The sequence below is a fragment of the Ailuropoda melanoleuca genome, chromosome 16, assembly GCF_002007445.2.
Source record: "Ailuropoda melanoleuca isolate Jingjing chromosome 16, ASM200744v2, whole genome shotgun sequence".
Classification (NCBI taxonomy): domain Eukaryota; kingdom Metazoa; phylum Chordata; class Mammalia; order Carnivora; family Ursidae; genus Ailuropoda; species Ailuropoda melanoleuca.
Genome location: NC_048233.1, coordinates 90,272,164 through 90,284,831, shown reverse-complemented (window position 1 = coordinate 90,284,831; position 12,668 = coordinate 90,272,164). Strand labels below are relative to the sequence as shown.

Genomic DNA, 12,668 nt, shown 5'->3' with positions numbered 1-12,668 from the left:
GAGGCCCCTCGGCACCCCCATCTTCCTGCCTCCAGCCGATGGGCATTGGCAGGTGACCCCATCATTAACCCCCAGCCCTGAGTCTTCTGTAACTAGGACACAGGCTTAAAAAAACACACACATTTTGCCAGATTGAATTTCTGAATAGTTACTGGGCTTAATCAAAATATTTTGCTGGGCTAATTTTACAGTATTGAATTGAAAACCCAGTTAGTAAAGTCTCCTGTGGTCGTCTGCCACTGTTGGAACTGGGGACGTGGCTCCTGCTCGCCTGCCCCTCCGCCGGCTCCTTCCTCCCGGGTTTCCCAGTGTGGAGTGGATGAGGTTCTGGGTAGGGGGCCAGAGAGGGGCATGCAGGGGCGGGGCCAGCTGTCTGCTGTTGCATCACCCAGGGCAGCCCCAGAACGAATGGCTTCACAGCATTCTGCCCCCCCAGACGAGGCTGCAGGGTCCCCTGGGCATCCTGTCCCATGCCTGCATGCCCACAGGGCTGTGGCCAGAGGGACATTGGGGCCCAGCTGGGGCCCAGGTGGGGGGCACCCTCTCGCTTTCCCCCTGACTCTCCCCCAGGCAGAGGGGCCCCCGTGGTTCTCAGGTTGGGTCTTCAGGTCTCCGAGCGCCTGGCGCTGGTGTCCATAGGATGCGGAACTGAGCACGTGGGAGGTGGGCGCCCCTTGGGGGTGCTGGCTGGGTGGGTGGGCCCTGCTGGGTCTGGGGGAGCCCCGGCCCGGAGGTAGGGATGGTGATGTTCTGCTCTGGGTGTCAGCCATAGGTGCGCAGCTGAGGGAGGGCTCCAGGGTGAGTGGGCCATCTGGGGGCTCCTCGTCTTGGGGAGGTTGTCACAGGGGTGGGGTAGGGTGCCCCATCGCATCACACACTCTGTGAATCATGATGCCTCTGTGGTTTCCATGGCAACCACCCAGCGCCAAGCCGTGACTGTGGAGGAGAGGGGAATCCCCTCCCTCCTCCCACCAACCCTGCTGGCTGAGCCCTTCCCACCAGTCTGGAGATCTGGGGCAGCCCCCCGCCTCCCTACCCTCTGGGGAGCTTACAGTGCCCTGCCAGGGCATCCCCTGGTTTCCCCCACCGCCCGTACTCTGCAGACCTGGGAGGAGGGACGGGGCCCCTGGCCCACCTTGACCCAGCTCCTTCTGTGGCCCTGAGCAAGTCCCCGCTTGTGGTGGGACGGAGTCCAGACAAAATCTGGTGGACGGGTCCCCTGGGCAGCAGCCCTCAGAAGACAGATGCAGTGACACGGGGGACTTCACACCACGGCCCCAGGCTGGAGGGGCTCTAGATGCCTGCCCTGTTCCTGCCTTCCGGACCCATTAGGGAGGTGGCCAGTGAATGGGAGGGGGTGCTGGGCAGAAAGGGCAGGGCCAGCGGGGGAGGGCTGGCGTCCTCCTGCTCCTGCGGTCCCCGCAACTCTGCCTTGAGCCCACCTGACCGCCCCACTCCTGGGCCTTGGGCCTGAGCGTGGGGGGCTGCGGTCAGGCTGGAAATGGCCCTCCGTGGTGCCGTCCGGCGCTCTCCAGGAGGGTCCCGGCTCCTGTTCGCGCCGGCCGGCCTGCAGCCCCTGTTGGCGTGGTGTTTGGGGAGCTGCTCATCTCGCTTCGGCTCTTTTGAACAATGTGGCATCGGCGGGTTGCTTTCTTTCTTTCTTTTTTTTTTTTAAGATTTTATTTATTTATTCATGAAAGATGGGGGGCAGAGGGAGAAGCAGGCTCCCCAAGGAGCAGGGAGCTGATGCGGGGCTCGATCCCAAGATCGTGGGATCATGACCTGAGCTGTAGGCAGCCGCCTCACCATCTGAGCCCCCCAGGTGCCCGCGTCAGTGGGTTTCTCAAGGAGCCAGTCAGAGGGCCATCTCTCCCTAAGTCACCTGGATTTTAACTTCGTGGTCCGGGGGAGCCAGGGGGCTCTGCGTCACTGCGGGTGACTGTGCCCTGGGTGATGGACTCCACACACCTGGGGATTCCAGCAGGGCAGGCGGGATAGGCCCCTGGCCGCAGCAGAGGCCGAGGGGTCTCACAGGGGCGTGAGGACCCTTGGGGGTGCCCGGGGCTGTCGGCTCAGGTGGCGGTTCTCAGGTCTGCGCACGCTAGACGGCAAGAGCGCTTTTGAGTATGTGTCGGTCGCGCCTCCCGGAGCCGTTGAGAGCAGCCGCCAAGGGCAGGTGGCTGGAGGCGCAGGTTTTAGGAAGTAAACCAGGGTTCAAAACAACAAAAAAGAAAAAGCATGAACCTAGCCTCCATCCCGGGCTGCGTGTGTCACCTGAGTCTGCCGCTCACGCGCTGGACGCCTTCAGGCAGGTGGCCCACCCCGTCTGAGCCTGGGCCTCCCGGAGGCCTGAGAACTCAGCACGGTCGCGGTGCCAGGCCTGGACCGGGCGCCTGGTGGCCTGCTGCTGTGCTGTGCCTTCTCGTCACCGCACCTACCCTGTGCCCTGGACAGCAGGGCGTGGTGCTTGCCGTTACTCTGGGCCGCGTCCTTGGCCGCCTGGCGTATATCAGCAGGTGGAGGTGGAACGACCCGCTGTGTCTCTGCGGCTCGCTCGCCTGCTGGGCGCCACCCCTGCGGGAGCCAGGACTGTCCTGCGCCTCCCCACCGGACCGCACGCGTGCCTCAGGGTGGGCCTGGCTGTGGGGCGGGCCTCCTTTGGATGCATCCGGGGTTGGGCTTTCCTTGGTAGGGGCCGTGCAGAGCAGGTGGTCAGGGACCAGACAGGCCACCAGCCATTCCCCAATGCAGGACGGGTCCTCCTGGGCAGGTCGGGCCCCTGGCAGTGGTTGTAGGGGGAGGAGGCGGCTAGAGTGGTTGGGAGGGCCTTCACCTGGCCTTTTAGTGCTGGATGAGGCAGGTGTTAGCGGGCTGAGGCCAGGCCCTCTTGCTGGGGGCAGGGAGGCCCAGAGGCCGGTAGGGGCTGCAGTGCCTGGAGCCTGCCCAACCCAAGGAGTTGGGAAAGCAGGGGGTGGGGTGGAGAGCGCTTAGTGCCGCCTGCCTTTTCTGCTGTTGTTGCCATGGCAACAGATGGCGGTTTGGCAGGAGAGAGGAGGGGGAGGGCTTTGTACGAGGCTGCTCAGGGTTTGGAGACCAACCCTGGGTCCTTCAGGGGTGGGGTGGGAGCTCTGGCCGCTGGGCTGAGCAGACTCCCCAACCCTGGCCCCCAGAGTGGCCTGACTGCCCCCAAGGGGCAAAGGTAAACCCACTCGGAGCTTCCTTTCCCTGGAGCTCCAGCCTCACCCCTGCTCACAGCAGGGCCCTCTCTTGCCCACCTCTCCCTCTTTTCTTGTTGCTCCTGGGCTCCTGGGCCAGAGCTCCCCTGGACACCCCAGAGCCCGGGTCAGTGGGCAGAGTCGGGGGACGCTGCAGCTGAGCAGAGGGCATGGCTCTGCCCCCTGCCCTGGACTGGCTTCTGACCACAGGGGCACCTGCCACCCCAGGCTGGTCGAGTCCCAGCCGCCCTGGGGACACACCCTTTCCCCTGCCTGTGCTCCTCTGCCGCCGGAGGGGTCACCTTCCCGCCCTGCAGGCTCGGCCCAGACTGCATGGTTATTTCCCCGCGTGAGTGTGAGTCCGTGCGCGTGCGTGAGAGAGAGAGCCGCCGTGGGAAGGACTCTGCGCGCTTCCACCGGCACCAGGTGAGGCCCAGCTGCCAGGCTCCCAGCACCTGAGCTGAGCCCTTGGGCCTGCCACCACCCACCCCACGGCTGGGGAGGCTCTGGCCACCTGTCGAGGCTTGGGTCCCCTGGCCAGGCCACTTCGGGGGCACGCTCGCTAGCCCAGTTTGGTATCTGAGGCCCTGTCATTGGCCCCCCACCCCCACTAGACCTCCCCCAAACAAGCAAGCAGCTCTCAGCCCGGGACAGGGATGTGGCCGGGGCCTGGGGGCAGAAGCTGCCTCTCCCCGGCCCCAGAGACCACGCTGGGGGGGTGTATCCCTTGGCCCCTTCTCCTGCCCCCACCCAGAGGCCCCCCCACTGCTTTTGGGCTGCTGTTAGGAGCTTATGTGCCTTCTGCCCTGTGGGCTTCGTTGGGAAGGACCAGGGGTGCTGCCCTCAAGGCTGAGANCTTTTGGGCTGCTGTTAGGAGCTTATGTGCCTTCTGCCCTGTGGGCTTCGTTGGGAAGGACCAGGGGTGCTGGGGCTGGTTTCTCTGTGGCATATCACGGCCCTCAGGGCTGAGCCATAAGCCAGGGTCAGAGGGAGCAGGCCGGCAGCCCAGGGCCTGTCCTGGAGTTGCCGTGCTGGTCCCAGCGCTCTGTGAGCACCCCTGGGGGCATCTGACCCATCGCCAGTGCCCTGGCAATGCCCCTCCCTTCAGCCTGATGCCTCCCAAAGGCTTCCTTGGGACCCCCCAAGGGCAGACCCATTCCCTTGGGTCTATGCCTCAGCCCCACCACCCTCTCTCATCAGCCCAGGGGACCCCTCCTCTGCTCCACCTTCTTTTACCTCCCCTGCAGCCCCTGGCAAAGACCGCAGGGAGGACCTGGCCCCAGGGCCCAGTGCTGACCCTTAGAAGCGCTCCAAGCATGCCTTCCCAGGACTGGATTTCTCCATCGAGGGCCTTGAGCTGTGGTTGTGAGAGACTGACCGCTATGGGAAGCCTGCGGCCTGGGGAGTCCCTTTGCAGCAGAGGGTCCAGAGGTCCCAGGCTACGGGCTGCCTTCTTGATCCTTCCTTAGGAATGAGGCGTATGGTGATGGGAAGCACGTCAGACTTGCACTGTTGAGCGCATGCGTGCGTGTGCACATGCGTGTGCTTCTGTGACGGTGGGGCCTCCGGGCCCCTCCCTCACCCCCTGCCCAGCACCAACCAGAGGGGGCCGGGTGGGCGGGCAAAGCAGAGTGGTGGGAGACTGGAGGGGCAGAGCTGGAGTGTGTGGTGGGCTTGGCCCTCCCCCACGCCCAGCCCCTGCTGCTGCATCCCCCTTTGGAGTGATGAGGGCCTGCCCCCACACNTCCCCCTTTGGAGTGATGAGGACCTGCCCCCACACCTCCAAGCTGTGTGGCCTGCGTCCCCTCTGGGAACATGGCCTCAGAGCAGACAAGCTGGCCTAGTCCCTGGGGTGGGGAGTGTACCCGGAGAGCTACCAGTAGGGACCTCCTGGCTGCTGGCTCTGGGGGAGCTCCCCTGTTCCTCTGCCCCACGCCCCTGTGGGGGTCTCTGCCTGCTCCCAAGCCTGGGGTCCTGGGACCGGCCAGCTGCAGCCCCCGTTCCCTCTCCGTGGGGTGAGGGTGGCTGAGAGCGCGGAGTGGGAGCGCACAGGCCTCTGGAGGAGGTGGGAAGCCAGAAGGAGACCTTGGGTCAGCCCAGGGAGCCGCCTCCTGTCCCTTTTCTGAGCGGTCATTTTCAGAGTTGGGGCTGCACCTGCAACGCTCCTTCCCTCTGCGAAGCTGCTAGCGGCAAAGGGGTGGCTGCTGCTCCCGGTGGTGGAGAAGCGAACGGATTTCATAGCTGGCTTGGTAAAATGCTTGCTTTTTTTTGGTTGGACTTAGTTTGACTGTTTTCAGTCTAAGAAAAGTATTCCTGGAAGGCGGGGGAGGGACAGCCAGAGTCAGCAGAAATGTGGGGTGAGCCCACTGAGTGAGGAGACATGGGGGGCAGCCCGACTGGGCTGGGGCCCCAGGGCCTGTGTGGGGCCAGCAAACGGTGGCAGGGACAGCAGGACGCTGAGGCTGTGCTCCTCCCGCCAGCCACACCTGTCCTTCAGGTACGCCGGCCCCAGCTGCTGATAGAGCCCCCCGAGGTCAGGAGGGGTGTGGACCTGGGACATCTGGGACCTGTGGAGCTGGGGCTGAGCCCTGTCTTGGGGACTTCCCACACTGTCCCATCATGGCTATCCCCTGACCCCATGAATCCAGGGCTTATGGGGGCCTGGAGAAGGGGTCCTGACCTCAGCCCGGCAGTCAGCGAGACAACCTGCTGTCCACCCGCACTGTGTGGGCTCCTTGTGCCATCTCTGGGGACACTGAGGGTTGAGGGGCGGGTGAGCTTGGCAGTGGCTTGACCCTCCTGGGAAAGTGCAGGGACTCTCTGCCAGTCATGCTGACTGCTGGCCCCGTCTTGCATACAGCAAGAAGGACGTGGCCCCGGGGGTGGTTCAAAGGCCAAGGACAAGGGGAGCCGCAGTCAGTGCAGCAGGGCCTGGGACTGGGGCCACCCCTGGGGTCAAGGCTCATCTGCAGAGCCGGGCATGGGAGGGGGGCTGCCTGCAATGGCGGTGTCTGGCTGCTTGTGGGGACACGTGGTGAGCCGGCCCCAACCCCGCCGCACGACTCCCCAGGACTGGTACCTGCGTCACACCCTGAGGCCCAGAGTGGCCGTGTCTCTGCGGTTCTTTATACAGCAAATTGGTTGGCAATGGTCGTGTGCTGAATAGTGATAACTGCTTTTTCTTGATCTGGGCTTTAGTTCTAAAACAATTAACTATCATCGATTAAAAAGAATTTACTTTCATTTTCAGAGTAAAATATTTCATATAGGAACTAAAATTAATTTATAAAGGGGTGCAGAGCTCCGGGGGGTTTGGGGGGAGATGGCCACATGGGTAACCCACCGCGCACTCGCTCATCTTGCTGTTTTGTGCACGCTCTGTGCCATGCAGTCCGCTTGCTCAGGGGAAAGGGGTCCTCGCCAGCTTTCGTGGGAGGCTCACAGGTGCTCCTGGTAGGGGGCTCTGTGGGCCCCCCCCCCTGTCGCGGGGAGGCCCCAGAACTCCTGGCTTGGGGCCACCGTTGCTCTCAGGACTGTTCTGTGACTTAGTTTTTGCAGCTTTGTGCAACTCAAGAGTTCTGAGGTCCGTGGCCAGCTGGCCCCTGGAGTGAGGGCAGAGTTCATTACTGGCTCCTGTGGTAGTCCCAGGCCTCATCTGGCACACGGGGGACCTCCCAGTGGTGGGGGACAGCGTGGCCCCNACTCAAGAGTTCTGAGGTCCGTGGCCAGCTGGCCCCTGGAGTGAGGGCAGAGTTCATTACTGGCTCCTGTGGCAGTCCCAGGCCTCATCTGGCACACGGGGGACCTCCCAGTGGTGGGGGACAGCGTGGCCCCGGGGGGCTGGGGAGAGGGAGCAGCTGGGTGGCCAGGCTGCAGGTGCGGGGAGCGGCCTCGCCTGGTTGGAGGACTGCTTCCTGGCTGGGGCGGCCCAGCGCTACGTCCCGCTGTGCGTGGGACCATCACCCGTCACCTGTGCACCTGTGCGGAGGCGTCAGCCAGCTGCCCTGAGGGGGTGCCGCTGGCCTCTCCAGCACTGTGGACCCTGGTTGTCTTCATTTTGTATCAAGGCAGTACCATGGTAGCAAGTCACGCGTGGTCCAGAATGGGGCTCCGCAGCCTCTCCGGTGAGGGCCGACTTGGTGTCATTCTCAGCCCTGGACGTTAGTGTGACCTGACAGTGTGAAGGACGCCCGCAGTCTGCGCCTACAAGCCACGTGTCTTACCGGCTTCTCCGGACATTGTTCTCTACCAGGTGGTCACAGGTGCTTATCAGGGCAAGTCCTTGGCTGCAGGCTGCGCTCTGAGAGGTCCCGGTGTGGGAGACTCCCTGAGTGCAGCCCCCAAGGCCACTTCCTTGAGCTGTTCCCGGTTCCAGCGCCCCCGGTGGGGAGCTCACACCTGCGTTTGGCACATCGGGCGGAGCCTAGCGGCCCCGCAGCTCCCTCCCCCCAGGGCTGCTGACGGGCGGCTCTTCCCCGCGCTCCTGCTCGGTTTGTAAGTAACACATCAGTGGGTCTCCATTGACTTGCGGCGGCGTCTCTTCTCTTCCCTTCCATCCTCCTCAAAGCTACTTTTACTCCCCCCTCCCCCAAATAATATTTCTGTCTGTGCTTTAGCCACACCATGCTTTTTGGGGGACTGTTGGTTGACTCTCAAAAGTGAAGTCACAAGGAGGGTTTCCGTAATTGTCAATGTGGAAATGTGGGTCAGTGCTGGGCTGAGTTGTGTGCCAGGATTACCCACCCTTGTCAGGAAAGTAAGCTGTCAGAAGGAAGCTGTGTTTGTGCACCTGCCTGGTGGTTCTGCTCTGAGACCTGGTTGTTATGGATTTGGGAAAATCCGAGGTTTCAAAGTCCTTTGAGTGGATTCTCTTTTTCTGAAATCCCATGAATGTTTACATTTGTTACACATTACTTTTGCATCACCACAGCTTTCTTGGGGTCCTTCGATTTTTCTGGAGTTCCCAGTTGCCTTTTTTTCCATTGGACTATTTATCATAAACTCATTTGTGTGTGTGTGTGTGTGTGTGTGTGTGTGTGTGTGTGTGTGTGTAGAGGGAGAGAAAAAGAGAGAGAGAAAAATGGAGGAAGAAGGAGATGGGAGTGGGGCAGGAGAGAAAGAGAGACCATTCATTTTATCCAGTTCTCTTTCTTTTCTTGGTAGCCTCCTTCTGAGAGCCCTCTGTGCTTCTTCAAACTGCTGTGTTTCTCTAAAAAAGTCACCTTCAGGGGTGCGTGGGTGGCTCAGTTCGTTAAGTGTCCAACTCTTGGTTTCGGCTCAGGTCGTGATCTCATGGTTGTGAGACTGGGCCCTGCGTTGGGCTCGGCTCTGGGTGTGGAGCCTGCTTAAAATTCTCTCTCTCCCCTCCTCTGCCCCCTCCCCCTTCTCTCTCTCTCTCCCCCAAATAAAGCCACCTTCAGGGGGTTTCCCAGGACCCCCTTCTGGACGGGATCTGTTACTTCCTTCTGGTCTATCACCTCATTTCGTCAGGTGACTTCCTAGGAAAAGTTACATGGAAGAGAAGTGTTCTGAATTACTCCTCTGGGCACTCGTGCCCCCACGGGAAGTCCTTTGCCCCTAGCACTTCCAGCGAATTTGTGTTCCATTAGCTCCTGACCTCAGGGAGATGGAGGAGAGATACCAGTCTGATTCACCTGCCTGTTTTCATTGCCTCTGTTTACATTAAAGATCCTGAAATGTGTTATTCTTGTTGAACCGACATCTTTTCTCTTTATCTCTTGACCCTGCCGCCCTACTGAAGTGACGTGCATGGTGACAAACCAATGGTCCCTTCTCAGTCCTTACTCAGTGAGCATTTGGTATAGTTGAACATTCTTCTGTATTCCTCTCTTCACTTAGCTGATGAAATCCCACACTTGCGCTTTCCCAGCCCCACTACCCATTCTCCCCCAGTCTGCTTCGCTGGCTCCTCCTACCAAGGGCTAACCCCGGCTCAGCTTGGAGGCTGTCGGTTGACAGTCATCCTGGCTGATCCCATCCTTTCCTCTATGCTGAGGGTTTGCATGGCCCATCTTTATCATCCTTCTCCTTACAACCTATGTGTGTCCTTATATTTAAAGTGTGTCTCTTGCTGGGGTGCCTGGGTGGCTCAGTCGTTAAGCGTCTGCCTTCGGCCCAGGGCGTGATCCCGGAGTCCTGGGATCGAGCCCCACATCAGGCTCCTCCGTTGGCAGCCTGCTTCTCCCTCTCCCACTCCCCCTGCTTGTGTTCCCTCTCTCTCCAGCTGTCTCTGTCTGTCAAATAAATAAATAAAATCTTTAAAAAAAAATAAAGTGTGTCTCTTGTAAACAACATACAGTTAGGTCCCAGGCTCCCCCCCCCCAGTCTTTTTAAAATTGGAGCGTTTAGATCATTTACATTTTATGGAACTACTGATACGGTTTGATGTAAGTCTGCCATCTTTCTATTTGTCCCGTTTCTTCTTGGTACATTTGCTCCTGTTTTCTGTCTTATTTGACGTCAAACAGGTACTTTTTTTTAAAGTTATTTTACCTTTTCTCATTAATGTTTTTGCTATACTTCTTTCCCCTTATAATCTCATTAGGAATTACTCCAGGCCAGTTGTTCTCAGAGCCGCAGGCCAGCGACCCCTGGGGGAGATCCTTACAAATGTCATTATATTGCTTCATTTTTGAAGGCGATTTTTGCTGGGTGTAGAATTCTGGGTTTTCTTGTAGCACTGAGGTGGTGGTAAGCCGCTGCCCCCGGCCGTACTCCTCCTGCTGAGAAGTCAGGTACTGCCGACACTGCCGTGGATGTGATATGCATCCTTTTCTCTGGCTAGTTTTAAGATTTTCTCTTTTTCTTTCAGTTGTATCAGATTAGCAGTGATACGTCTTGGCCTGGCTCTCTGTGTTTCTGTCCTGCTTTTGCCTCGGTGAGCCTCAGGGATCGGGGGCCGACATGTGCAATTCCTTTAGGGGAAAATCATGGCTGTTCTTTCTTAAAATATGTCTTCTGCTCTGTTCTCTTTCTCTCCTCTTTTTCTGGGACTCCTGTTACGTTAGACTTTTTGGAGCTGTCCCACAGGTCTCTGATGTGCTGTTAGGTTTGTTTGGGTTTCTTTCCTTTGTTTTTTTTTTTTTTTGCTTTCTGTATTTCAGTTTGGGCAGTTTTTGTTGACCTTAGAGTTCATTAATCCTTTCTTTTGTGTCCAGAATGAATTCTTTTGGTCTATCCTTTACTGTAATTAAAAAATATGTTTATGAGGGAAGAGAAGGGAGAGAGAAGAGAAAAAAATATGTATTTATAATATTATCTTAAAATCCTTTTCCTGAAAATTCTAATGTTTGGGTTAGCTGTAGCCTGCTTTTATTGGCTATATTTTCTCTTGAGAATGGGTCATATTTTTCGGCTTTTTTGTGTATGGTATCCTTTTTATTGTATGCTGGACCTTGTTTATTTAAGAAGAGAGTTTAACTGCAGTAGGGAAGGTTCTTGTTTTTTCCAGAATGGGCTCAACTTTCCATCTCAGGCGTTTTGGGCGAGGCTGGTCAGTTTGATCTGTGCAGGACTTTAGCTGGGTCAGGACTGAGCGGTCACTTCAGTGTTTCTGTTCAGCTCCAGCTAAGTACATCCAGGGCGTGAACCCCACAGTGTGGACATTTCTTTTTTTCCCGTTGTTTTGAATGTCTGTCGCTGGTAGAAACCCCATGAATCCTCGCTGAGGAAATGAGTGAGTGAAGCAGTGAAAAAGCTCCTGGGATCTCCCTGTCGAGGCTGTGCCGGCATGTGGGTCTGCTTGCATTCCGTGGCCGGACAGGCTGTGGGGCCTTTCACTGTGACCTGGGCCTGGGGTCTCAGGAGCCTCTGCTGTCCACTTTCAGCTCCTTCCTTCCGTCAGATACCAGCTTCCTGGCTTGTCAGAGCTTCCTGGTTCATCTTTTCTCCTCATCTCTGTGCTCAGCCTCGTTGGCGTTTTTCCATGGTTTGGTCCTTCTTTCAGCTGCTTCTTTTTCCAGCAATTACTGTCTTTGCTTTCCTAGAGCTCTCTTGTTTTCTCATCCTTTTTGTAGATTTCTTGTTTTATGGATATAGCAACTTACTAAATCTGAGCGAGTCAATGCAATAATCAGTAAAAAGCCTTTCTAAATACCTGTTTCTACTGGTTCAATTCTGTCTCTGTCTTGGACTCCCTCTGGTAACATGTAGTTGGTTATTTACCTAGGGGAGGGGGCCTGGGGGGGTTGGTGTGGCTCCTTCTGTATGAGAAGTAGGAATGTTTTTGGGGTCTCTCTGGGAGGGGACCCCTGCTCACAGCTCAGTGTGGTAGGTCTGGTGGGGGGGCGTGCTCACGGCGGGGACTGCACATTAGGCCTGTCAGAAGGAGGAAGACTTCCTCAGGGCGGCCTCCTGGCCCCTAAAATATTGGATTTTGTCCCAGTCCGTGTCCCATTCTGGGCATGGAGAGGGGGATGCCACCCTGGGTTGTCCCCACATCTGCACCCTCAGTTAGTATCACATCTGTCTTTCTCAGCCCTACCCTCAGGCCCGCCCTGCGCCCCCTGGCTGACACGGACATCTGGAGCCCAGTCCTTGTCCTGCCCCTCATCACCGGCCCCCTGCCTTCTGTTTCTGGAATGTTCCGAGCTTTCCTTTCCACCACCAGGGTCTCTCATTTCTTAATCCAGAGGGTGGCTTTGACAGGAGACAAACACAACGGACCTGGGTCTGTCTGGTGGGCAGGGCTCTGGCAGCCTCTCCAGGCACCTGCCCACAGCCCGGATCTCTTTCCAAAGTTCCCCCCACCCCAAGCGTCTGTCCCTGCCCCCTCTTTTCCCCAGAACTCCATCCAGTTCTGCCCCCTCTTCCAACACCCGGGCCAGCAAAGTCCTCTTGGGGTCCATCTTCCTCCCTCCAGTTTCCTTCTCTCATTTGTCCTATGTCCTCAGTGGAGACACCTTCTGAATGGTGCCCTACTGTGGTCTGCTTAGGAAATGCCTCTGATACTGCCTGAACCCATGCTGGCCTCTGGGTGCGGGTAGGGACTGCACCCTCGGCCACTGAGCCTGGAGGCCGGGGTGCTTGACATGCCCTTGGTGTCCAGCTTCTCGACCGTTCGCAGCTTTGACCTTGGGAGGCTGTCCTGAGTGTCTCATGGGGGAGGAGGGCCATGACCCCTCCTCAGCCCTCGGACTGGGTCGTGGCAAGCAAGTTCTTAACCCCAGTGGGTGGTCCCTGTCGGGGGCGTCTTCCAGCTGGTGAGGAGCCAAGGGGGAGCGTTTTTGGAGGAGGGAGCACGCGCCGTTGTCTTCTGATTTTCAACTGGCTCTGGGCCCGAAAACATGCCAAGCCTCTGAGGGCTGACTTTGGGCTTTGGAGAGAGAGTGCCTGGCTGGACTGGCCCCACTGCGGGGACACCCTGGTCGCACACGCAGCTGGCCCTTCATGCGGCGATCCCAGGCTGCCCCGGGGGGGGGGGGAACTCAGGGT

General features: G+C 58.4%; 1 protein-coding gene across 1 annotated transcript in view; it reads left to right on the top strand.

Annotated features, from left to right (window-relative positions):
• Positions 1-3,548: 3,548 nt before the first annotated feature.
• Positions 3,549-12,668, top strand: part of BRSK2 (BR serine/threonine kinase 2) — a 47,423-nt gene continuing 38,303 nt past the window's right edge. The window contains exons 1-2 of the mRNA XM_034644857.1: positions 3,549-3,641; positions 5,356-5,464. Of these exons, the coding sequence (XP_034500748.1) occupies positions 3,549-3,641; positions 5,356-5,464 (202 nt within the window). The remainder of the gene's footprint in view (positions 3,642-5,355; positions 5,465-12,668) is intronic.